This window comes from Stenella coeruleoalba (genome assembly GCF_951394435.1).
Source record: "Stenella coeruleoalba genome assembly, chromosome: 6".
NCBI classification, from domain to species: Eukaryota; Metazoa; Chordata; class Mammalia; order Artiodactyla; family Delphinidae; genus Stenella; species Stenella coeruleoalba.
In genome coordinates this window covers 39,063,024-39,087,552 of record NC_137151.1, presented here as the reverse complement: position 1 = coordinate 39,087,552, position 24,529 = coordinate 39,063,024, and the positions used below count along the sequence as shown (strand labels likewise).

Here is a 24,529-nt window from a genome sequence, read left to right as displayed (position 1 = left end):
ATGAGATATAGGAGCCCAGATTGAGTTCCTGAGCTCTAATTTTGCTGGTCTGTATGACATCAGGTAAGCTCTTCTGGGTCTGTTGCTCTTGCTACTGCAGGGTCCATTAGCATTCTGACTGGTGGTTAGACCTTCAGATATCTATATAGATGGAGGCCCATTCAATTTTAGACACACATAAGGAAAAAAGAACACCAAGGTATTCCAAATTACTGTCTGGATTTTTTTTTTCTTGAGTGTGAGTAATTGAATAATAAAAATAAGAGTTTATTCTCTAGAGTTTGACTTATTGGGGTTTGAATTTCAGTCTTCTCACTTTTTCTTGTGTCGTCATTGGCAAGTTGCATAACCTCTCTGTGCCTCAGAGTAATCACCTATAAAATGAGGGTAATACCATGTAATGCTGAGACTAAAGCCAACACATGTGCCTGGCATGTAGAAGACAGCTAAAAACAAGTGTTTATTATCATCATAATCATCATATCCATCATTTTACTCAAAACAGGCTCTCATTGGCCTTTTTGGTATTAAGGATATTGTTGAGGATGGATGGGTGAGCAGGGAATCATGACATAATCTCAGGTGTGTTTAGTAATACTGACTCTGTTCAAAGATGACAAAAGGGCATCTTGGAGAAGTTAGTCAAGTAATTCAGATGAGGTCATATTGTTAGTCAGAGGAAGGGCTGAATTAAACCTCCAAGTCCCTCATATTCTGGCCAATGATTTTGTTTTTTCTTTCTTTTTATTATGTCACCCTAGTATAAGTATTCATCAAAAGTTTATAAAACACCATGTTGGCTCTTCTGGAAATTCTTCTGCCTTTTATACATATGTGGAAGCAGCTATAAACATCTCGGCAGGGAGAACATTAGCAAAATTCATAGAACCTACTACTCCTGAGACAAATAACAGTGAAGGTGGAGTATGAATTGCACTGAAATTGGAGCTCAGTTATAGAATGTCTGGGGGTATGTGCTGTGGGTTTACCTAGTCTTTGTGAAAGTAATACCATCCTACTTTTAATTTATTGGTGTGTTTGTGTGTGTGTGGGGGGGGGGGGTCCTAAATTATCAAATGCTTATTTAAATTAGGAATCTTAAAGCCAATTCACATAGCATTTTTCTATTTTTTATTTTTTTTTCACATTTTTTTAAAGGCTGGGTCAAAATTCAGTGAAGTAGGACAATTGATGTACATACATGTGATTGCATAATTTAGTCTCCCCTGTATAACCACTCTGTATTACCAATTAAGTACTCTCCAGGTTACTCATTATTCTTACTATCTTCAGCTCCTGTTTAGGTAGTATATTTTGGTTTGGTTTTCTTCTCTTTAAATAAATTTCACACTTCACTAACTATTACAATGTGAATAGCCCAGTTGCAAATATGAGTTAATAGCTAAATGGTCTTGGCAATTACTTTTCAATAGAAAGAAATATTTGGGAAAGAAGTTAAATGCAGCTAGAGATTTTATAGGCATCTGGCTCCCGATGAATATTCATAAACCTGTATATATACCCATACATGTACATATTTTTATGTGGTCTATTAAGATACTGTAAAAAATATTAAAGGAAGAAGAATCTCCTTGTATTTCTGGTTACTTAAAAAGAAAAGAGAAAGAGAGAAAGAGAAAAAGAGACAGTGCAATAATGATCTGCCTTGAAAATTACTCCGTTTCTGTTGCAGAAAATAGCCATTCACTTATTCTCCAGTTACTATCTACTTAATTACCATGTGAATACTCTGTAATTATATATCCATCATTGTCCTTTAGATTACATGATTGTGTTTGGTGCTGCTATGCAGTTCTTAGTGTAATTACCCTACACAGGTTATAACAATTTTTATATTGTGAATATAAAATGTTATTATATAATTTCATGGTAATCTCTACTTTCTTAGCACAAATTAATTGCATTTCATTATTGCTCCTTCTTACCATATACAGAAATCTCAATTATTATGCCATTCAGGTCAGTAAAATGCTCAAAACTTATGAGCTAGAATGTTCCAAAGGAAGGAAGATTTTGTTGGTAGTAATATATGTAGGCTCTTGCCACAGTGGACATTATTCAGATCAGTTTTAATTGCTTTTTTCTTCTTGTTTTAACCTTTTAATTGGCTTATCAGCTCTCTAGAGCTGGTGTCCTGTCTTGTATTTCTGAACTCTTCTCACAGCTCCCAGTATACAATTAGACACATGCATGTCCTCAGCAAATAATTACACATCCACTACTTCCATTTTATCATCATGGTGTTTAAAATTAGATCAACTATATTGTTCCGCCTGCTTTTCTTTCCATAAATTCCAGACTGTTGCTGTTGAACACTTACTGGCCAATCTCACTAGCCTCTTTTATCTTCAGCCTTCAATCTTCAATTCCTTCCCTATTTCATCCTCTCTACCAAAATGTCTCATCACCTGTATTTTCTTCTAACTTTTCTTCGTTTAGTCTACCGCATTCTTTTTAACTTTCTCTCAGTTCCAATAATTATTAAGCTAAATTTAAAATTTGGGGGGAAAAAGATGATTGTGTTGGGGAAAGTGCATGTATGTGTGTGTGTCTCTGTGTCAGAAAATAGAAGATGATCCCTTTGTGGTACACCTTGGTGTTAACCAACCACCAACATTCCTAACTCTTTTATTCTTTGGGAGGAATTAAGTTTTTTATTTAGATTTGTCTACTGCTTCATAATCGGTAACATTTCACTTAGTCAAAACTGAAATATGAAAAAAAGCAGAAGGTTATGAAACTTCTGCAAAGGTAATTTCACATAAATAATTGATAGACTGATAAATGAGTCATTAATAAAAATACCAATATATTTTAGTTAAGAACATGCGTATCTATCTTATAGAAAGATTACTTTCAAAATGGTTTTAAAGCATTTTTGATGCTTAAAGTGGTAAGCTGTGTAGGATAACTATTTTCAGTGCTCTAGGATAAAAAAATTGTTCTTCCAGTTATGGTTAGACTTCTCTCTTTTTCTGAGCTTATCAAGAAATACTCCTTAGAACCAAAGTGAATAATTGCATACCATAGGAGCCTTCTCTTATAATATTCTTCTTCATACTTTGCTAAATTTCTGCTGAATTGGGAAGTGCTAATGAAGTATTCCTTTTATTAAATAAATAACTGAAGAGATAGTTAGAATTTAAATATGAGTATGTAGTAATTATTTGAGAGTGTATAGAGAGGAGACACTGATAAAAATACAGCATATATTTATACAAATTTTACATAGATGCTTGTAATTCAAAGTGGATTATAGCTGAAAAGAGAATGAGAGAGAAATAAGGTAGCATTCCTATGACTTACTATACATTCCTGTCATGATATTGAGACAATTGCAGAGAACATGAACTCTGGTTGAGTCAATCAATTTGCAAATAGTACCATCAGGTGTTTCAAACTTTTTCCTGGACTTGCATATAGTATGTGACATGATTAAACTTGAAATATCAGAGAGCTTTTGAAGGAATTATTTCGATTTACAGATATCCAGTATCTGTATGTGATAGATTAAATACGAGATGCTGAAGTCCCCTATCAAGTAAGATCTACCTTCTCCTGTGTTCAGAAATCTTGGAGTTGGAATTGAATAAATAGGGAAGGCTTTAAGAGGAGAAAGAAAGAAGGAAAGAGAGAGAGAGGGAGGGAGGGAGGGAGGGAATATATATTAAAAGTGTTGGGCCCAAGAATCCTAACAGTGATGCAGAAAACAATCCAGCCAGACATATAATTCAGCATCCTCTACATGTTCCACATCTTAAGCCTAACAGTGGGAGATAGTCAGAAATTTTTCATAGGTAGGCATTGGGAAGCCACTCTGACAGGGCTGGAGTGTAGTGAGCAGCTCTCTGTCCCTAAGCTTCAATTTAGCATAAAGTGCTAAACATGTAAACTGGGAAAAGCGAAATGTCTTCCATTTGAATATCTGTAGAGAAAGGGTTCTGAGCCTAAAATTATTTCAGGCTATTTTAGAGGGAAAACATGGCATGGCTTAACAGCATGCAATTTAGAGTTATTTATTAAACTGTATATTCTAACATCTGTTTACTTCACAATTTTATATTAGCAAACATTTCTTTACATTCTTTAGGTTCTATTTTTAGGCCATGAGACCAGTCAATTGCAATTGAATAATGTGCATTTGGCATGCTTCAAAAAATATTAAAAGCATTAAAGGGTGGAGGATTTCCTTTTTTTTTAAACATCTTTACTGAAGCATAATTGCTTTACAATGGTGTGTTAGTCTCTGCTTTATAACAAAGTGAATCAGCTATACATATACATATATCCCTATATCTCCTCCCTCTTGTGTCTCCTTCTGACCCTCCCTATCCCATCCCTCTAGGTGGTCACAAAGCACCGAGCTGATCTCCCTGTGCTTTGCGGCTGCTTCCCACTAGCTATCTATTTTACGTTTGGTAGTGTATATATATGTCCATGCCTCTCTCTCACTTTGTCCCAGCTTACTCTTCCCCCTTCTCGTGTCAAGTCCAATCTCTACATCTGCATCTTTACTCCAGTCCTGCCCCTAGGTTCTGCAGAACCTTTTTTTTTTTTTTTTAGATTCCATATATATGTATTAGCATACAGTATTTGTTTTTCTCCTTCTGACTTACTTCACTCTGTATGACAGACTCTAGGTTCACTACAAATAACTCAATTTCGTTTCTTTTTATGGCTGAGTAATATTCCGTTGTATATATGTGCCACATCTTCTTTATCCATTCATCTGTCAATGGACACTTAGTTGCTTCCATGTCCTGGCTATTGTAAATAGAGCTGTAATGAACATTGTTGTACATGACTCTTTTTGAATTATGGTTTTCTCAGGGTATATGCCCAGGAATGGGATTGCTGGGTCATATGGTAGTTCTATTTTCATTTTTTTAAGGAACTTCCATACTGTTCTCCATAGTGGCTGTATCAATTTACATTCCCACCAACAATGCAAGAGGGTTCTCTTTTCTTCACACCCTCTCCAGCATTTATTATTTGTAGATTTTTTTGATGATGGTGGCCATTCTGACTAGTGTGAGGTGATACCTCATTGTAGTTTTGATTTGCATTTCTCTATTGATTAGTGATATTGAGCATCCTTTCATATGTTTGTTGGCAATCTGTATTTGAAGATGACATGATACTATACATAGAGAAGCCTAAAGATGCTACCAGAAAACTACTACAGCTGATCAATGAATTTGGTAAAGTAGCAGGATACAAAATCAATGCACAGAAATCTCTTGCATTCCTATACACTAATGATGAAAAATCTGAAAGAGAAATTAAGGAAACACTCCCATTTACCATTGCAACAAAAAGAATAAAATACCTAGGAATAAACCTACCTAAGGAGACAAAAGACCTGTATGCAGAAAACTGTAAGACACTGATGAAAGAAATTAAAGATGATACAAACAGATGGAGAGATATACCATGTTCTTGGATTGGAAGAATCAACACGGTGAAAATGACTATACTACCCAAAGCAATCTACAGATTCAGTTCAATCCCTATCAAACTACCACTGGCATTTTTCACAGAACTAGAACAAAAAATTTCACAATTTGTATGGAAACACAAAGACCCCAAATAGCCAAAGCAATCTAGAGAAAGAAAAATGGAGCTGGAGGAATCTGGCTCCCAGACTTAAGACTATACTACAAAGCTACAGTAATCAAGACAGTATGGTACTGGCACAAAATCAGAAAGAAAGATTAATGGAACAGGATAGAAAGCCCAGAGATAAACCCATGCACATATGGTCACCTTATTTTTGATAAAGGAGGCAAGAATATACAATGGGGAAAAGACAGCCTCTTCAATAAGTGGTGCTGGGAAAACTGGACAGGTACATGTAAAAGAATGAAATTAGAGCACTCCCTAACCCCATACACAAAAATAAGCTCAAAATGGATTAAGGACCTAAATGTAAGGCCAGAGACTATAAAACTCTTAGAGGAAAACATAGGCAGAACAGTCTTTGACATACATCACATCAAGATCCTTTCTGACACATCTCCCAGAGAAATGGAAATTTAAACAAATGGGACCTAATGAAACTTAAAAGCTTTCGCACAGCAAAGGAAACCATAAACAAGATGAAAAGGCAACCCTCAGAATTGGAGAAAATATTTGCAAATGAAGCAACTGACAAAGGATTAATCTCCAAAATTTACAAGCAGCTCATGCAGCTCAGTATCAAAGCAAACAATCCAATCCATAAGTGGACAGAAGACCTAAATAGACATTTCTCCAGAGAATTTCCTTTTAAGCATAAAAAGTGGACCATGAATTCCTTTAAAAAATATCGTGTGTAAAGAGAAAAGCTATTAGCCTGTTTAGCAAATTAAGCAGAATTTATAAAATATTCTCATTGTAGCTTATATGCCATTAGATTAAAAAATCTTTCTATGGAAAAATAATATACATAGAAATGTTTAGAATCACAGGTATACAGTTCAATAATTTATCCCCAGCTGTACATACCAGTGTAAACCAACATTCAGGTCAAGAATAAACATTATCATTACCTCAGATGCCCCCTGGTGTTCTTCATCTCTATCCCTTTCCTCCTCCTCAAAAATAACTCTTTTTTTTTTTTGCGGTACATGGGCCTCTCACTGTTGTGGCCTCTCCCGTTGCAAAGCACAGGCTCCGGATGCACAGGCTCAGTGGCCATGGCTCACGGGCCCAGCCGCTCCGCAGCATGTGGGATCTTCCCAGACCGGGGCACAAACCTGTGTCCCCTGCATCGGCAGGCAGTCTCCCAACCACTGCGCCATCAAGGAAGCCCCTCAAAAATAACTCATTTTTGACTCTTAAAACCATAAATTAGTTCTTCCTTTTGAAGTTATATAAATAAAAAAGTAGTATATATATTTTTCTGTCCAGCATTTTCCTCTCAATATTATTTTTGTGAGATTCATCCATGTCATTGTGTATAACTGTAATGTCTTCATTTTTCATTTATCTCTTTACATATAAATATACATATATATATGAACTACAGTTTATCCATTCTTCTTACAATGGACATTTAGATTATTTTCTGTTTTCGGCTATTTCAAAATATATTGCTGTGCATATTATGTACATGTTTGTGTGCACATGTACATGCTTTTTTCTGGGATATACAGTATATTAAGAGTAAAAATCTAGGTCATAAAGTGTGGGTATGTTCAAATTTAGTATATACTGTCAATTGTTTCCCAAATTGGTTGAACCAGTTTATATTCCCACTACTAGTGTACGAGAGTTTCTGCTATTTGTTGTCAATTTGGTATGTGTGCAATGGTATTTCTTTGAGCTATTAATTTGTATTTCCTTGATTACTGATGAGTTGTATATATTCTCACATCTTTATTATCTTAGTCTAAAACAGATTTAATTTATGCACCAAAACTAGTTATAATTAGTAAATTGTAGGTAAGTTTTTAACTTTGACCTTTAGCACCCTAGATAAGTGCAAACTGTTCCTTGCTACAGTATGGTGTAGGGCAATCATCACCCCTCAGAATGTTAACCCAGTTTTTTCGAGTTTCTTAGGTCTTCTCAGTGATGTGATTATAAAAAAAGTGGTTCAAAATTTTAGGTTAAAAATTACATTTTAATTAGGGCTCACAAATTGGTCAAGAAATAAGCTATTTTAGTCAAATCTATTTACAATTATGATACAATGTAGTCCCTTTGCTAATCAGTAAATTGTTTTCTGATTTCTTACATTCCCTCATTCCCAAATTCTATTTACTCAACCGGTCCCATGGGAATCACCTGGGCCTCGTTTATGATCTATAAATTGGAATCCAGGGGTGGTGGTGGATGAAAGGGAAAGACACTGGAATTTTTATTTGCAAATAAGTTACCTACATGATTCTGATGAATTATCCACTGTGGAAAAACCTCATAATATGAAGATCTTGGACAGATACATCAGCTGACTTTTATGTCCCATCAGAAAAATGAACCAGGACCAAAGAATGAAATTTAAAGCAATTAGAGACAATCTTAAAAGAGCTCTCTGTCAATAAGTGGTATGTAGCAACCTGACGAAGCAAAATTTTTCTTTAGAGATTTCTGCATAGGAGATGGTACTAGATGATTATGTAGGCTGCTGCTAATGCATTCTTCATAAATAAAAACAGAAGCTGTGCTGTGTAAACTCTACCTGCCAAGCCTAGAACAACTACAGATAGACATCATAATGGACAGATACTAACACTGACTTAACTTTTAGATCTCCACATCTCTCACCTTTCGAAAGTGCTGCTTTCCTTACATACAGCCAAGACCCTTAGTAATAAGCTTCAGCATGGAATTGCAACGAGGGCACTTGGCGTAAAGCAACAGCAAGCAGAAGAATGCTTGAAATAAATTTCCATAAATATGAAGCAAGCCTGTCAGTAAATTTAATTTCTGTCTGATTTAATAAACAGCTAGATAGATACACAAACATGAAAATTATAAATTATGTTTTAATTTTTCTCCCTACCATAACTGTCTTATCACAGGTTAAAGTTTATAAGTTGTGATTTTTATCTCAGCTAATCTCATTTAACATTGCTTCATGGTTAGATAGCTAAAATGAAATTGCAGCTCCAAACACAAAGTCTGGGATCAATTTGACCAGTTCTTCTGCTTACGGTTATTTGTACTATAAATTTCAATATTTTGAATATGGTAAATTTGAATACATTGATATGTCAACAGACATATAAACTTGTTTTTCAAAAGACAGGCAGAATATCTAATTGCAAAGTCAATGTGGTTCTTATATTATTAAATGGTCTTTGTTTTATTACTGACGTTCAAGAGGTATAGAAATATTCGAGTAAGACTTCCTTGGTGGTTGAGAAAATTGTCTGTAGCGCTCAGTAAGAAACATCTTCCAAAGTAAAGGGCTCAGCTACAGGGAGGTTTTCCCTCTGACTGTTGGGGAGGTTAGGTTCTCACCTAGGAGGGGGCAATAGTCTAGACTTCTGTTATCACTTTCTACCCATGATGGATCAGTTAGTCTTCCAGTCTACCTTTCTATTAGGGTTCCATGAGAGGCACAACTCCTGTCTGCTTACCTGCCCAGGTGTTTGGAAATACTGGGCCTGTTCTGGCTCATAGAGGTAGGCTTCTTTCCACCACACCAAAAGCTAGTGAAGAAGTAGGATTCCCCTACTCACCACTCACTACCCTGTTCTCTGGATGAAAAGAGTTGCGAAGAGGGACAAAGATAAATGACATCTAAAGAAATCTTGAGCATTTCTGTTCATTTCAGAATAACGTTAATATTGCTCATTAGAAGGAAAACTGAGGAAACTTGTGAACTTAAACTTTAAAACTCAGAACCAAAAGAGTTTGTCACTTAGTATTATATCAGTATAACCCATCTCCTCTTAGAAAGATGAAATGATGCCTAACTCGGGCAAAAAGAGGAACCAATGGCATTATTAAAGAATTCTGGTTACATCCAGTTACACGCTGCTTTTTGTAAATTAATCTACCTCTTCTCTGACCATTTTAAAATATTAAGTGAAAGGTAACATTTATTGTGACTCAAGAAATGTATCTTGAAATATTTCAAGAAATTTCATTTCTATGTTGTGCATTCTTTCTAGATGTATGTCATCACTACTGTGTGAATTCTGAATCCTGTACCATTGGGGATGACGGAAGTGTGGAATGTGTCTGTCCAACACGCTACGAAGGACCAAAATGCGAGGTTGACAAATGTATAAGGTGCCATGGGGGACATTGCATTATAAATAAAGACAGTGAAGATATATCTTGCAAGTAAGTAGACAGCTAGCTTACTTTATAAAAACATTTGAACCCAAAAGGACATAGCAATCCAGAAATAAACAGTGAAAACAATGTAAATTATTTTTATTCTAAAATTCAGTATGGCAACCATTCCATTCTCTCTCTCTCTCTCTCTTTTTCTTTTTTGGCTAGAGATAGAGTTCAATTCATTTTGATTAAACCAAAACTTATTAAAAACCTATTATGGGTAATATGAACATTTATCATGTAATGACATGGTCAGGTCATTGCCTATATAGAATATTCCTAATAGTAAGCAAGTAAAAGTGAAATGCAACATACCTTCAGAAAGCTATGTGTAATACTTCTAAATTAGAATAGCTCAGGCTTTTACTTGTTTCATCATTATTATCAACAATGAGTGTTTGCCTTTCTGATTTTACAAAATGATCCTTTGGGGAAGAAGCAAAAGACCTATCTAATGGAAATAAAATTTAATCTTTTTATCTGACTTTGAAAATTATTGTACAAAATAAGTAGAAGGAATAATGTTTCCTAGGAAGCAACTACAACAAAAATGTCCAAGTTAGATTTTGATTACATTGCCTTTTGCTCTTTGGCTTTGAGATCAAGTGAATGGAAAACAGAACTTTCCAGGTAAAGAGTAATGCCAACATGCTAGTAATGTTTCTAGTATGAAACAAATTTATGCCACTGGGGTTAGAGATCAATTCTCACTCTGAACTTCTTTTAACAGGCTTTTCAAAAAAAGGGCTTATAAAGGACTGGACTCTATCACTTGCCCTAGGAGTATAATAAACGAGCATATGTGATAGGAAAGCACGCCTTAAAGGGTTCACGTCACAGCTTCCACCAAGACAGCTCTGCAAGGGTGCCAGCCCTGAGTTATGTTGCTCTGCCAAACAAGGCCCCATAAAATTTTATTACAGACACCATCAACATTTTTTTCTTTTTTATTTACTCTCATTTTAGAATTACTCCATGTATGATTTGTGTTATCGCTATAAATGACATTTACTCAAACCCTCAAATTGTGTCCTTTGAAAGTATATTATTTTTTAACTAAAGTAATTTAAAATATGACTAGTTATAATATATGCCTTTGATAAGTACATAAAAGCAAAATGCATTTTCATATAAACTACCAAAATCATGTTTGCTCATTAAGCTCATCGGTTTTTTGTGATGAAACTTTAGCATGACAGAACTTGATTTTAATTACTGAGCATACATCTTTCTTTATGTCCAGTGTACCATGTCAGGAATGCACTGTAGAATCTTCTTCACAGCCCCAACCCAGTCACACAGGGAATCATGGACCATCGTATAAGAAAGGCTATGAGCCATAGTTTGCAACCCAGTTTATCTTGGAGAAGCTCATGCAGAGACACACACCCTGTTTCCATCACACAGGGCAGTTCTACGTGAGGAATGAAGGGCTGAACTCTTAGGACCCTCGGTTCCTGCTCCTTTACATAGAATACTGGCTTCACCAACATAGAAACACTAGAACCTCATAGCCTGAGTAGGCTTTTGAAGGTCCAACATTATAGTTCTTGATTCTTAAAAGATCTTTCTGGAAAACTATATGTAAGAATGGATAAATAATAGTTGCTAGCAGTGAGTTGATAATGGAAGTTTAAAGATAAGAGTATAATATTTGATTTATCAGATAGGCTATAATAACATATGAACATGATAGTACAAACAGGACTCTTTGGGTATTTTGAAACTTTTAGGTAAGTTTGTTTTCATTTCTATGATACTTTTCATCTTAGCATTAACTAAAGCTTGCAGTGATATTGGGACTTCTATTTCATGGGTAAAGAACTGATACTAAAACAAAATCACAACTGCGTTAAATATTTTTTTACTGAAATGGGAAAATTCAAGCGGCATGTATACTTGCAATTCCAAAGAGTCATGTATTTCTAATGCACAGCCTATGAGCTGTCAACTACAGTAAAGAATAGATGCTCTGTCAATTATACTGAGTATAATCTTTGAAACAGAGCTAATTGTGTATTTTTCTCTCTTCCTCAGTAAATATTGTTGAAGAAAGTCTTTATCATAATTTTGAATAGCCTAAATAATACCACTGTGATGTCAAATTGTTACGAGAATTCTTTCTCTTTACTGGACAACTGCTAATTACAAAGTGTGTCTGCATGCACGCACATGTAACATTTCTAAGAAATGAAATTATGATGAAAACCTACATTAAAATATAAGTTGTACTCTGATATATTACAATGATTTGGGTAACTTGTATTTCACATTTGAAATATCTACAAAGTTCTGTCTAAAGTTTAGGATTCAGATAAAACCTTTAGAAGGAGAACAGGGCAACATCTCTTATAACTCTTGGGAGCAGAAGTTTAAAAGCAATCGATAATTAGAATATTTTTCTCTTTTAAAAGATGATATTTGGTGTATAGTTATCTTTTTGTGGAAAATTCTTTAATGTATGATGAGCTAATTTTTTTCTTTGATGTTGTCCCTTTGATTGAACATGAAGCTATAACTTTCTGCTCTTTGATTTTCAAGGAGGCTGGGCGAGGAAAGCAAGGAAAAGTCTCCCAGATCCATTTAACATATCAGACACCACTACCATTAAATATGTACTTGACTCACTTTGCATCCATATTCGTATGGCTCTATAGATTATAAAGAATGTGATATTCTTTGTTAAATCTTGGAAACTTTAAACCACTACCATCTTCCCCATGTTTAGTTCCACTTTCATGTGTCTCCATTTCATATCTGGTACATAATTGACTCACTGCTTCTGTTTATCTTGAAAAGAAATGTGATTTTTAAATCCAGGTTCTTAAAAAAAATCTTTAAATTAAACTTCTGGGAAAGTGTAAGCAGTTCAGTGCATTTCCAGCAGCCCTACCACCCACAAGAGGCCAAATAAATATGCACAGAATAAATAAACTATGGGATTGCTAACCAATTATTTCAAATATCTAACCAATCATTGGGAATTACTCTTTGATGGATGTACTGCAATAGGTACCCACCATGAAGAGGATCAAAGTGATCAATCAATGACATTGCAGCCTGATTTCTTTATCAAGGTTATGTCCAGATTTATTGTGATACCATTGATTACTTCATAGCACTTAGTACTAACATGATCTCATAATCGGAATATTGACATGATCTGTTGTAATTCTGATCTGGGCCAAGGCTTGTATGATTCTATTACCATACTTCTCACAGAAGAGTTTCCCTCAATAATTTGGAATGTCAATGTACTTTTCTCTGTTCCACCAACAATTGTCAATGTCTGATCTAATAGTATTTATTTATTCATTTATTTATTTAAAAATATAACATGGCAAGTAAGAAATTTCTGTAATTTTCCTCTTATCGTTATGCTTGTTTTTCCCATGTAGCAATAGCCACAGTGCTTATTCTTATCCCAGACAGGTAATGTACTATAAATTAGAAGCATTTCCAAAAATTTTCCAAGAAAGCCTACCTCATTACTTTGTTGCCATATTTCATGTTGTTCCTATAATATTACTGTTTATTTTTGCAATGAACTGTTATGTTTTTTCCTTTAGAATAAAAAGAGTTTGACACTAATTATAGTACATATTCAGGGAGAAACAGTGGGGTAAAAGTGACTACAGAATAGTTCTATGCTTTCGTACAAAATGTGGAGTCTAAAACTCATAACAGTTCTTTGGACCAGACTTTCCAGTTTAGAAGGAATAGCTGAGCATTTGCTTCCAGAGTATTTGATAATGTGGTTTATAAATAATAAAGATGCCACCAAACTCTGGTAATATGAAAAGGGAATAAAATACTGATGTTAATGTCTCCCTGAAGTGTAAGTGATAAACACTAGAGTATATTTTTTCACACCTATATCTAGCTATATTAAATTTTTATATTAAACGAATGGATTGAAATTTTGAAAATTACCAAAAGAAAAATTTTATTTGTCATCATTCTATTAAAAAACATCTTTGCCTCCAGCAAGTCTCTCTTTCTGAAAACCTACTTTTAGCCAGCCACTGCATTAGTCTTCTATGATGAATATTCTCATCTTTAGAGAATTTGTGTCAGCTCTCCACAATAATCATGCCAGAAACAATGAGATTTTTTTTTTCTTTGTTGCTGCAGCTGCACTAATGGAAAGATTGCCTCTAGCTGCCAGCTATGTGACGGCTACTGTTACAATGGTGGCACGTGCCAGCTGGACCCAGAGACAAATGTACCTGTGTGTCTGTGAGTATTTTATAACGTTGTGGGCATTTTATGATAACAACTTTAGATGTACATGGAATCCCTGCTCTATTTTTCTCCTTTCATGGCGTAACATATTTTAAATGAATGTTTCGTGGACATCTCTGATCAAGTATTGTTCCTCATTGGCTCATGTACTACAGAATCTCCTCCCTCATCAATTTGCTAGTGATTTCATATGGAAAAGCTCATTCACTTCTTAGCATCATACCCATTTCAAACATTCAGAGACCTTTGAACTTGGAAATGCCAGTAAAAATTGTTCTAATTTAATTGACCTTATTTACAATAGATACGTGAAACCCAGGCATAATCATATTTATAAATACTTTGGTACTTAGGGCCATTATTTTCAAAGTATGTAAGGTATCTTTTCAAAAGTATAATACTATTTGATTTTTGTATCAGGTTTTGAGTGTTGTATTATGTAAACCTATTAAGCCCTTGTCTCTTTTGAAATACATTACCTTGAATCTGGGTTTCTAAATGTTTGGAAAGTATTGTAGATTCTCTGCTCCTGAGAAAATCTGGAATTTAATATATTCCCTTTTCAAATATCTGATTGGCCATAATGGAAAGCTTGAAATAAGACCATTCAGCCTGTGTGATCTCTATTTTGAGTTTTCTTTTATCACTGCTTGACCAGAAGAATGATGCCCACATCTGATCCACATCTGCATTCTGTTCCCCACCTTGTCAGAATAGCCTATGATGAGTGTGTATATAAGAAATAAGTGAGCATACCTGAGAAAAATTTTGTTCATATGTTACTATTTCTGTATGAAATGAATTTGAAACATTTGAAAAAAAAAAAGTCAGATGCTTTATTTAGCTGTATTTTACTGAAATTCTGCAGATGCTCTGTTGGGTTTAAAAGTCAGCGCTGTGACCAGAAAGAGAACCCTTGTGATCACTACTGTCAGAATGAGGGGATTTGCACTTTAACTTCGTTTAATGAGCCGAGATGCAAGTAGGTTTAACCTTCCACTTACCGCTAAGCTTTGTGTGACATCATTTCAGGCCAGAGTTCATTGGTTTAAATCATGAACATCCACATGCTTTTCACAGCGTATACTTAATCTCGGGGCTCATCTGTGTCATACACACTTAACCTTTGCTTTGCTCGCCGACAAGTGTATGCACCACAGTTAGCTAGATTGTCTAGAAATATAATGGAGGGAATGAAAAAGCTCGTGGAACTGTCTCATAAAAATACATTTGCTAGAACAGTGGCTTTTAATTAGAGGACAGAAGCAGGTGTTTTTAGACTTTATTACTATACTGGATACTATAATTGGAATAGTGTCTTTTATTTAGTAACTGACTTTTCATTTCAAGTACTGATAAAACACATTATTTTGGCTCCCAAGATTTCAGTGGAACTGTCTTACCTTAATCAGTAAGACTTCTTTACAGAAGAAATAGGTATATGCTAAAATATTCCAGAAACTTCATTTCAAAACATTCTTTCTTGATTCAATTTGTTCATAACAAATACATTCTTTTCCTCTGTGAAATCTCAGGGACCACCTTTGGGGTAGCTATCAACCTTCATAACAATGAAGTTATTTTTGCATGTTGCATTTGAGCTTTAGCGATGGATCATATCTGACATCTTCCTTAATACTCCATGTCATAAACAGAAACCCTGATTGGCACCCAATAATAGCTCATGGTGGTGTCTCAGAGTATTTAGTAATGGTTTTAACGCACAATTATATTAAAATTCAGATATTTCATTTCCAAAACTCTACAATTTGTTCATAATGATCTATTTTGTTATTCAAGAAAATGTTATTCTTTACACAATAATTGTGAAAATATGGGAAGTGATTAAAATAATCACATAGGAGAAACTGATATTCTTTCTTTTTTTCTAAAAGATATTTGAATATGTTAAAACAATGTTCCTACATAAAATAATCCAGAAATACTCCTTTAAATATCAGTCTGTAAAGGGTATATAAACTGACCTGTTAAGAAATTGATACACTTCTTAGTTCATACTCAGGTTTAGTGCCTTATGCAGCTGAAGACAGAGAGGGGACCCTTCTTTAGTCTTACCTCTGCCTTGCCTCCAACCTAAATTCCTCCAGTCATTCAGCAAGTATTTATAAGACCCTGAAAGAGTGCTAAGTCCTAGACAAGTGAAGATGAATGAAATTTAACCCAAACATCAAGGAGCTCACGAATTAGTGGGTTTAGAAATTCATAAGCAACTAATTAACCTGTATTAACGCAGGTGTGAACACAGGAAAAAAGAGAGGGCAGTGGAGTTTTAACAGGGCAGGTGATTTGTTTAGAATGGGAGATAGGAATACATGGAAGACTTTACAGAAAAGGCAACCTCGTGTTGTCCATGTAGTTCAGATAGTTCAGTGAGGTCGGGAAGAACATTCTGAAAAGAAAGAATAACATAAGCAGAGACATGGATGTGAGACTTAGTGACCTCTCTGGGGAACTGTGAGTGGTTTAATACAGCTAGAATGAAGGGTGACTGGAGAATTGGGGAGGGGGGTGAGGAGTTAAAACTGGGAAGATAAATTGGAACCCGATTTATGCAAGTTAGGGGATTCCATAGGATCCTGAAAAGAATGTATAGCCAAAGTGATTTGAGGCAGAGCTGAAGGAGTTTGCTTTCGAAGGTGACACTGAGTGGCATGTGGAAGAAAGGCCTGGAGATCAGCTGCAGGGATCCCACACCAAAAGGTCTGGCAGCACTTCAGGTGAAAAATGATGGATTCACGGTTAGTTCAGTGTTAGTAAGGTCAGGGTGATCCTTGGCCAAACTTTGATCTAGGTACTTACGTTATCTCATTTTTAGAATCCTGGTAATGCCTGCTCTGGGGCCCAGTCTTTGTATTTCTTGTCCTTTTCTCACAATTCCCAGGCAAAGTATACATGACATTTCAGCACCACCCCACTCCATAAATAGGTCTCAGGAACATGACCTGTCTAGAGAATGCCCTTGTGTCACCAGAATGAATATTTCTTGTGGGCATAACAGTCCACAGTAATGTTCTGTTCCACTTTTCACTCTTACCATGTATCATCAGAGGCACCTGACCTTGTAAGGTATAATCAGCCTCTGATTAAAATCAGCTAGGAAGGGCTTCCCTGGTGGTGCAGTGGTTGAGAGTCCGCCTGCCGATGCAGGGAACGCGGGTTTGTGCCCCGGTCCGGGAGGATCCCATGTGCTGCGGAGCGGCTGGGCCCGTGAGCCGTGGCCGCTGGGCCTGTGTGTCCGGAGCCTGTGCTCCGCGACGGGAGTGGCCACAGCAGTGAGAGGCCCGCGTACCGCAAAAAAAAAAAAAAAAAAAAAAAAAATCAGCCAGGAAAAATGTGTTAATCGGAAAGGTTCAGAGCAAGCACCTTTTACTTTTGTGTATCTTTATTTCTATCTGCTTTGGGCTTAATGGAAATTTTGTCTGTGCTTTGGTTTTCTACACCCTAAAATTTATTCTGATGGTAGGAGTAATGCTTACTGAATTCCTCAAATCATTTAAGCCATGAAAGAATCGTAGAAGAGATAATGATATTCTGTTATTCACTCATTAATTCATTCATCAAATATGTATTGATAACCTATGATGAGTGAGGCCCTATGTATATTCAGAAGGAGAATTAATAACAGCTAAAACTGATTTAGCAAATACCTGTTTGATTCTAAAGTTCTTGCCCTGGTTATAACTCTTATTCCATACTGCTTTCTTTGTGCTGACTAACTCCAATAAGGTTTTTACTTTTAAAGAGTTTAAGATTCATTTTGGGTAGATGAATGGATTTTAAAAAGTTAAAATACCATTTGATAATTGCTATACAGAAATATGACCAAAGTGTTGTGGGAAAACAACTGAATAGAGATCAGTTAATGATTACTAGTGGGAGAGAGAAAGGTTTTACAGATGAAGTGACATTTTAACAGTATTTTGAAAAAATTTTAGTTATTTTACAGGAGGAAATGTCTGAAAACCTTTCTTGAAAGAGGAATAGCACAGTGAGAGAATAGGTCTGAAAGTAGAAGATGAACGTTGTTGAGAATAGAACACAGGCTATGTGATATAATGGGGGATGGGTTGGGGGAGATTAAAGATATATGTTGGGACCAGTTTGTGAGGTACAGTTTATGAATGATTCAAGAGTGGGTTTATAGAAAGAAGATTGGAGAATTAAGGATGGAATTCTAGGAGACACCAATGTTTAATACTGTATTATGGAAGAATCAACAAAAAAATGAGAAGAAATAGAATTTGGAGGGGACTTGTCAAAGTGAAGGTTCCTCCAAGTCAAAGGAATAGAGCGTGTCCAAGAATATCAACTCCAGATAGTTCAAAGAGGATAAGAATTCTAAGTGGTTTATTGAATTTTGCAATTAGATGGCCATTATGAGAGATGTTTTGAAAGTGCTACATGACAGCAACCAGATTATAGTTGGAAAAGTGAAAGGTAAGAAAGTAGAGAAGACTGTAGATTCCTTTCTGACTGTTTGGCTGTGGATTAAATGAAGGAAGAACAATTGTAACTTCAAGGGGAAGTGGGATCTAAGGGAAAATATTTTTACAATAAGAAAGACATACGTTTCAAGAGGATCAGTCTTTCACTATTTATTAAGGGCCCATTGTTAAGTAACTATGAAGGATAGATGGTTCAGACATAGATACTATACTCATGTATCTTAGAGTTAAAATTTCTAGAATATGGAAAATTTCCTAGTTTTACATAGGATACTTATAATTCATTTGGTACTAAAATGTAAATAAATAAAAATAAATTTAGTATGAAGTGCCTATGATCATGTAGAATACAAAAATTGTCCAGCTAAGAGAATATTAAGCCCTCAGGATCTCTTTCTAGTGGTTGATTCTCCTTGTAAGTGGAAATTTTTGGAAACACAGATTTTAGCTTCAGATTTCAATTTGTAGTGGTCATGTATCTTTGATGAAAAGCTAGTATGCACTATTTCATCTAAGCGCCTTTACAGGAAACAAAAATTGCTTTAAGAAGTAAGATATAGTACTTGCTTTAACTTTGTTGGTACTACATTTTTCTTTTTTTCATAGAGTAAAAAACTATTGAATTGTGCAGAACTTACACACATTTGGAAAGTCTACAAAGTATTCAGATCTATGAGGTTGACAGGTTTTTTCCACATAGAAATTTTATTACCTTATCTTTCAATTTAAGGAATAGATTTGTTCTTTGAAAGCCTTCACTTTTGTCTCTTGATGGCCCTTTTCACTTATTACTATGTGCGGAGGAAAAGAAAACTCCAAAGAAAAGCCTAGAATAAATGAAAATCTAAAGGCTTTTTTATGTTTATTTGGAGAGAGTTTTGACATTTATCAAAGAAGGTATATTGAACAATGTTAAAGCCAAACTTTAAAAAATTAATGTGTTATTTTGACAATGTTTGTATTGTTAAACAATTTTTGTTGTGAGATATAGAAATGAATAAGCCTGTGAACTCAATAACAAGTTAACTATGTCTTCCTACTTCTAAAATTTCTCCCTAGCGTAAGACTTTCATTTATATTGAATTTAAGGTTTTTTTTTTTTGTTTTTTGTTTTTTGTGGTACGCGGGCCTCTCACTGTTGTGGCCTCTCCCGTTGCGGAGCACAGGCTCCGGACGCGCAGGCTCAGCGGCCATGGCTCACGGGCCTAGCCGCTACGCGGCATGTGGGATCTTTCCAGACCGGGGCACGAACCCGTGTCCCCTGCATCGGCAGGCGGACTCTCAATCACTGCGCCACCAGGGAAGCCCAAGTTGTTTTTTAAAACGTAGACCAACCTCCACAGCATTATCTCCCAGCAATACCCACAGCACATTTCACCCTCCAGTAGTAAAGAAGTGCTTGTAGCTACACTACTTCTCCTACCACTGTGGACACAGGTGCATACACAGGCTCACCACATAGCCATGGGACCATTCCACACCTAGATGTTTTTGCTTAAATAGCTCACTGGACCCAAATGTCTCTGCTGCCTTTTTCCACTTTACTCTTATTATCCCACTAGTCTCAACACAGGATTATCTCTTTGTATATAGCACGTGGCAAGTGAATAGTAAATATTAATTGACTTGGACTTAACTGAAGTTTTTTAAAAGAGAAGAATCAAATATTCAGGGTTCTCCAGAGAAAAAGAAGCAATAGGATATATATCATATGTGTCATATATCATATATATTATATATATAAATGGGGAGAGAGAGGCATTTATTATAGGAATTGACTCACCCAATTATGGAGGTCAAGAAATCCCAGGGTCTACTGTCTGCAAGCTGGAGAACAGGGAAAGCTGGTGGTGTAATTCAGTCCAAATCTAAAGACCTGAGAACCTGGGAAATGATGGTGTACGTCACATTCTAAGTTCAAAGAACTAAAAACCAGGAGCATTAATGTTTGAGGGCAAGAGATGACGGATGTCCCAGCTCAAGCAGAGAGAGCAAATGTGCCCTTCCTCTGCCTTTTTGTTCTATTCAGACCCTCAGCAGATTGGATGATGCCCACCCTCACTGGTGAGAGTGGTCTTCTTTACTCAGTCTAATTCAACCATTTATTTCTTCCCAGACACACCCTCATAGACATACCCAGAAATAATGTTTTGCCAGCTATCTGGGCATCCCTTAGGCCAGTCAAGTTGACATAAAATGAACTTATACAGGACTTCCCTGGTGGTGCAGTGGTTGAGAGTCCGCCTGCCAATGCAGGGGACACGGGTTCATGCCCCAGTCTGGTAAGATCCCACATGCCGCAGAGTGGCTGGGCCCGTGAGCCATGGCTGCTGGGCCTGCGCGTCCAGAGCCTGTGCTCCGCAATGGGAGAGGCCACAACAGTGAGAGGCCTGTGTACCGCAAAAAAAAAAAAAAAAAAAAATTAACTTATACACACAAGTGATATATCTATATGTGTGTATATGAATTTTGCTTTTTTGTCCGTATTTTGAGATGAATTGTGTTCAAAATTCATATGTTGAAGCTCTATCTCCCAGTACCTCAGAATGGGACTGTATTTGGAGATAGAATCTTGAAAGAGATGAATAAGTTAAAATGGGGGTCAATAGGGTGGGCCCCAATCCAATGTGTCTGGTGTCCTTATAAGGAGGGGAGATTTGGATACAGCACACACAGGGGAAGACCATGTGAAGATATATAGGAAGAAGATGGTCGTAAGCCAAGGAGAGAGGCCTCAGAAGAAATCAAACCTGCTGACGCTTTGATCTCAAACTACTATTACTTTGGTTCTATTCATTCCGTTTCTTTATGCAAATATATATTTGCAGAATATTATATACTAAAATGAAATCATGTGATAGATACTCTTTCATGTTTATTTACTTTGCAATACATTATGAACATCATTCCATGTCAATCTACATAACTAGATACTTTTATTCTTAAGGTTACTGAGTGTTCTATTGTCTGGACTTTTCCTATTTTATTTAATGAACCAGCTATCATTCTATAATTAGGATTTTTTTGTTAGTTTGTTTCTGTGTTTTGTTCTTTTTTTAAATTATTTTTTCCTAGGATAAAAACTTCTGTCTTTAAATATCTGTGTGCTTATCTCATTAGTTTTCTAGTATCAACACTCAGAAGAAGAAATATTCAGTGTGAAAGTATAGATTTTATTAATCAAACTAGCAATGATTTGGGGCAAGTTACATTGTCTTTTTGTGTCACATTTTCCTTGTCCATAAGGTGATGGGTTTAGACTAATTGTTCACTAATATACTATAAAACTATAAAGTATGATGTATTTAATCAGAGTCACATTTGAATTTTAGTAATTTTTTAAAAATTGGGTCAGAGTCACAACCACAGATACCAATTCTCTCAAAATTCCTCTAAAATATCTATAAAGACACTGAGAAAACAAAGATTCCTATAGTAGCAGAATTAAAAATAACAAAGCCTTTATTATTAAAACTATGGAGTAACTGAAAAATTCCTGGGTCACAATTAAATATTTGTATTAATTTTTCTCTGTGATTTTATGATCTATTTTCCTGATACTTTAAAATAATGTACCACAATATATCAGGTTATATAAATTTATGTTTATAAGTTTATAAACTTATAAGTTTATAAAATAAGTTTATAAACTTATTTATGCCTAACTTCAAGAGAAGTAATAATCTTTTCCACCTCTTTCTTATTATCAACCCCTAGTCTAGTATCAATAGATCCACAATCTATATGAGCTAGAAACCTAAGTGTCTGTCCCTTGGTTTCTTCATATTTTTGTCCATTTAGATAACAAAAATACTGGTGATTTTTTTCTTCCCATATTAATTCATCAGAAAATTTTTATTGAATACCTACTATATACCAGAAAACAACCTAGGCACTGAAGTTTTTATCAGTGAACAGACAAAAATATTTGACTTGTGAAGCTTAAAGATTAATGACCATTATTGGTGGAATTTGGGGAATATTTCCTTTAAAATCAATTTTCTGTATAATTCACCTTCTTTTTCAAAAAGAAAAGAAAAAAACAAGTTTAAAATTATATTTTATCAACTGAAAAGGGAGAACCAAAAAGATCTAACTCTGATATTACACTGGTTTTGAAATCATACCAATTCAGGCCCACACTGTTTTGAAAATAGCAGTATGGCAAAATTCCAAGACATTTCTTACTATATGTATTATTGCTTCTTGCCCGTAACAGGACCAATTCTCTGTGTGGTCAAAAACAATTTAACACTGTTAGTTTTTTATGTTTTCCTTCTTCATTTCAAGCAGAAGCTAAAAATAACTTTCTGTGAGCATTTTTCCCCAATCTATTATTTGTTTTTCCCTTTTTTCTGGATTTTTCCTTTTTTTGTTTTTTTGGTTTGGTTATATTTATTTGGGCATCTGTTTTGTTTTGTTTGCTTTCTGCTTTATTTTTTTTTTCCTCTTTTTTTTTTTTTGGAAACATGGTTTTCCTTTCTCTGATCATCTGCATGAGTGTGTGGTTACATTTTTCGTATTACCCTATGATATTCCATATTTTATGGCTAGAATTGGCTTCTCGTCTCTGTGTGGCCTTTTGACATGGAGCATATTTCTATGAAACTGGCTTGGGAATGCTGCTTGTTTTACTCCATGGCCCTTCTAAATGTACATGTCTGTTTCTCTCTGGCAGATTGTAAATTCCTTTAAAGAAGAGGTTATATCTGATTTATCTATTTTGCCTCAGCAGCTAGCATGCATTCTTTGTGTAATATGTGCTTAACTAATGTTGCTAAAAAATACTGTCCTGGTGCCTGTATTGTATTGTGAAATCTGGCAGCCTATGATATAAACATCTTTCTATCATCATTGTAATACCACTTCTTACTTCATTAATACATTTTCAAAAACTGCAAGAGTCAGAAAAAAAATTTTAAGTGATTCATTTCATTATGATTTTTGGTTCTCTTTCTTATCTTTATGATATCTTCTAAAACTACCACAGGAAGTTTCCTGAGCGTTCTAGAACTGAGGTTAAATATCTCTCTACAAAAGGAGCTAAATAGGCTTTTAACTTACCCATATTAAGTTATTAGTAAAACTTAATTGTATTAATTTTTGTTCTCTCTTCTCTTTGACTTTTGTTTGTTGTTTTTACCCTGGTATTTTCTCTCTAAAAAAAAAAAAAAGAAAGAAATAAAAAAGAATGAAATAGAAGAAAGTAAGTTGTAGCCCCTGCCCTTGAGGGACTCTGATCTATTTTGAGGAAAGAGATGAGACAAGAAGGAATGTGGCAGGGGCTCTGTGGATGTGAGTGGTGTAAGATAAATGGTGCTTCTGGGGGAGTATTAGACAATAATGTTATACACTGAAATCGTTCTGAGGAACATAATATGCTTAGCTAGGAATTTGAAATTTATTCCATAAGTCCATAAACAGTAGGGGAACACTAATAACATTTGACTTATGAACTATCTCAATCATGTGTGTGTTTTAAAAAGGTCTTGATGGCATGGTGCTCTGCTGGAACAAGAAGCCCTGGGTTTGAAAAAACAGATTTTAAAATGAATCCCAATTTACAAAGGAAAAGGAGACAATTTTTTAAATTAAAGAAATGGCTTTTTAAAAGTGATTTGTTGGTAAACAGGGCACAAAAAAGAGCCAAAAGATAGAAGACCTTATACCTTGGAATTGCAGTTTGTTTTGTTGGTTTTGTTTTTCTTCTCTTTGCCTCATTTGTCATCTTAGTATGGAAATACTGATAGCATCTACTTCCTAAAATTATTTTGAGGAATAAGAAATGTAATACCTGTTAAAAAAAAAACAACAGAATATTGTTTTCAACCTAGTAAACACTTAAAAAAAAAAGTAGAACCTTAAAACTGTTCTAATAGACCATACATAAAATGATCAGTACTTGGCATAATTTGGGCTTCTGGGAGTTTGGAGGCAAAAAATAAGCTGTGGGGTTCTTAAAAAGTGCTCGTTATTAAAAATAAGCAAAATATGGCATAAATAAAAGATTAGAAGTGTGA

General features: G+C 35.2%; 1 protein-coding gene across 9 annotated transcripts in view; it reads left to right on the top strand.

The window, feature by feature from the left end:
- The window catches only part of LRP1B (LDL receptor related protein 1B), a 1,831,517-nt gene that overhangs the window by 1,781,859 nt on the left and 25,129 nt on the right, over positions 1–24,529 (top strand). For 7 of the 9 annotated variants that reach the window (XR_013828854.1, XM_079925113.1, XM_079925117.1 and 4 more), the window contains 3 exons: positions 9,627–9,801; positions 13,933–14,037; positions 14,912–15,025. Coding sequence is in view for 8 of the 9 variants with exons in the window: in XM_079925113.1 (XP_079781239.1) it covers positions 9,627–9,801; positions 13,933–14,037; positions 14,912–15,025 (394 nt within the window). In the remaining variant the exon portion in view is untranslated. The remainder of the gene's footprint in view (positions 1–9,626; positions 9,802–13,932; positions 14,038–14,911; positions 15,026–24,529) is intronic. The other 2 variants (XM_079925118.1, XM_079925116.1) reach the window with 1 other exon arrangement.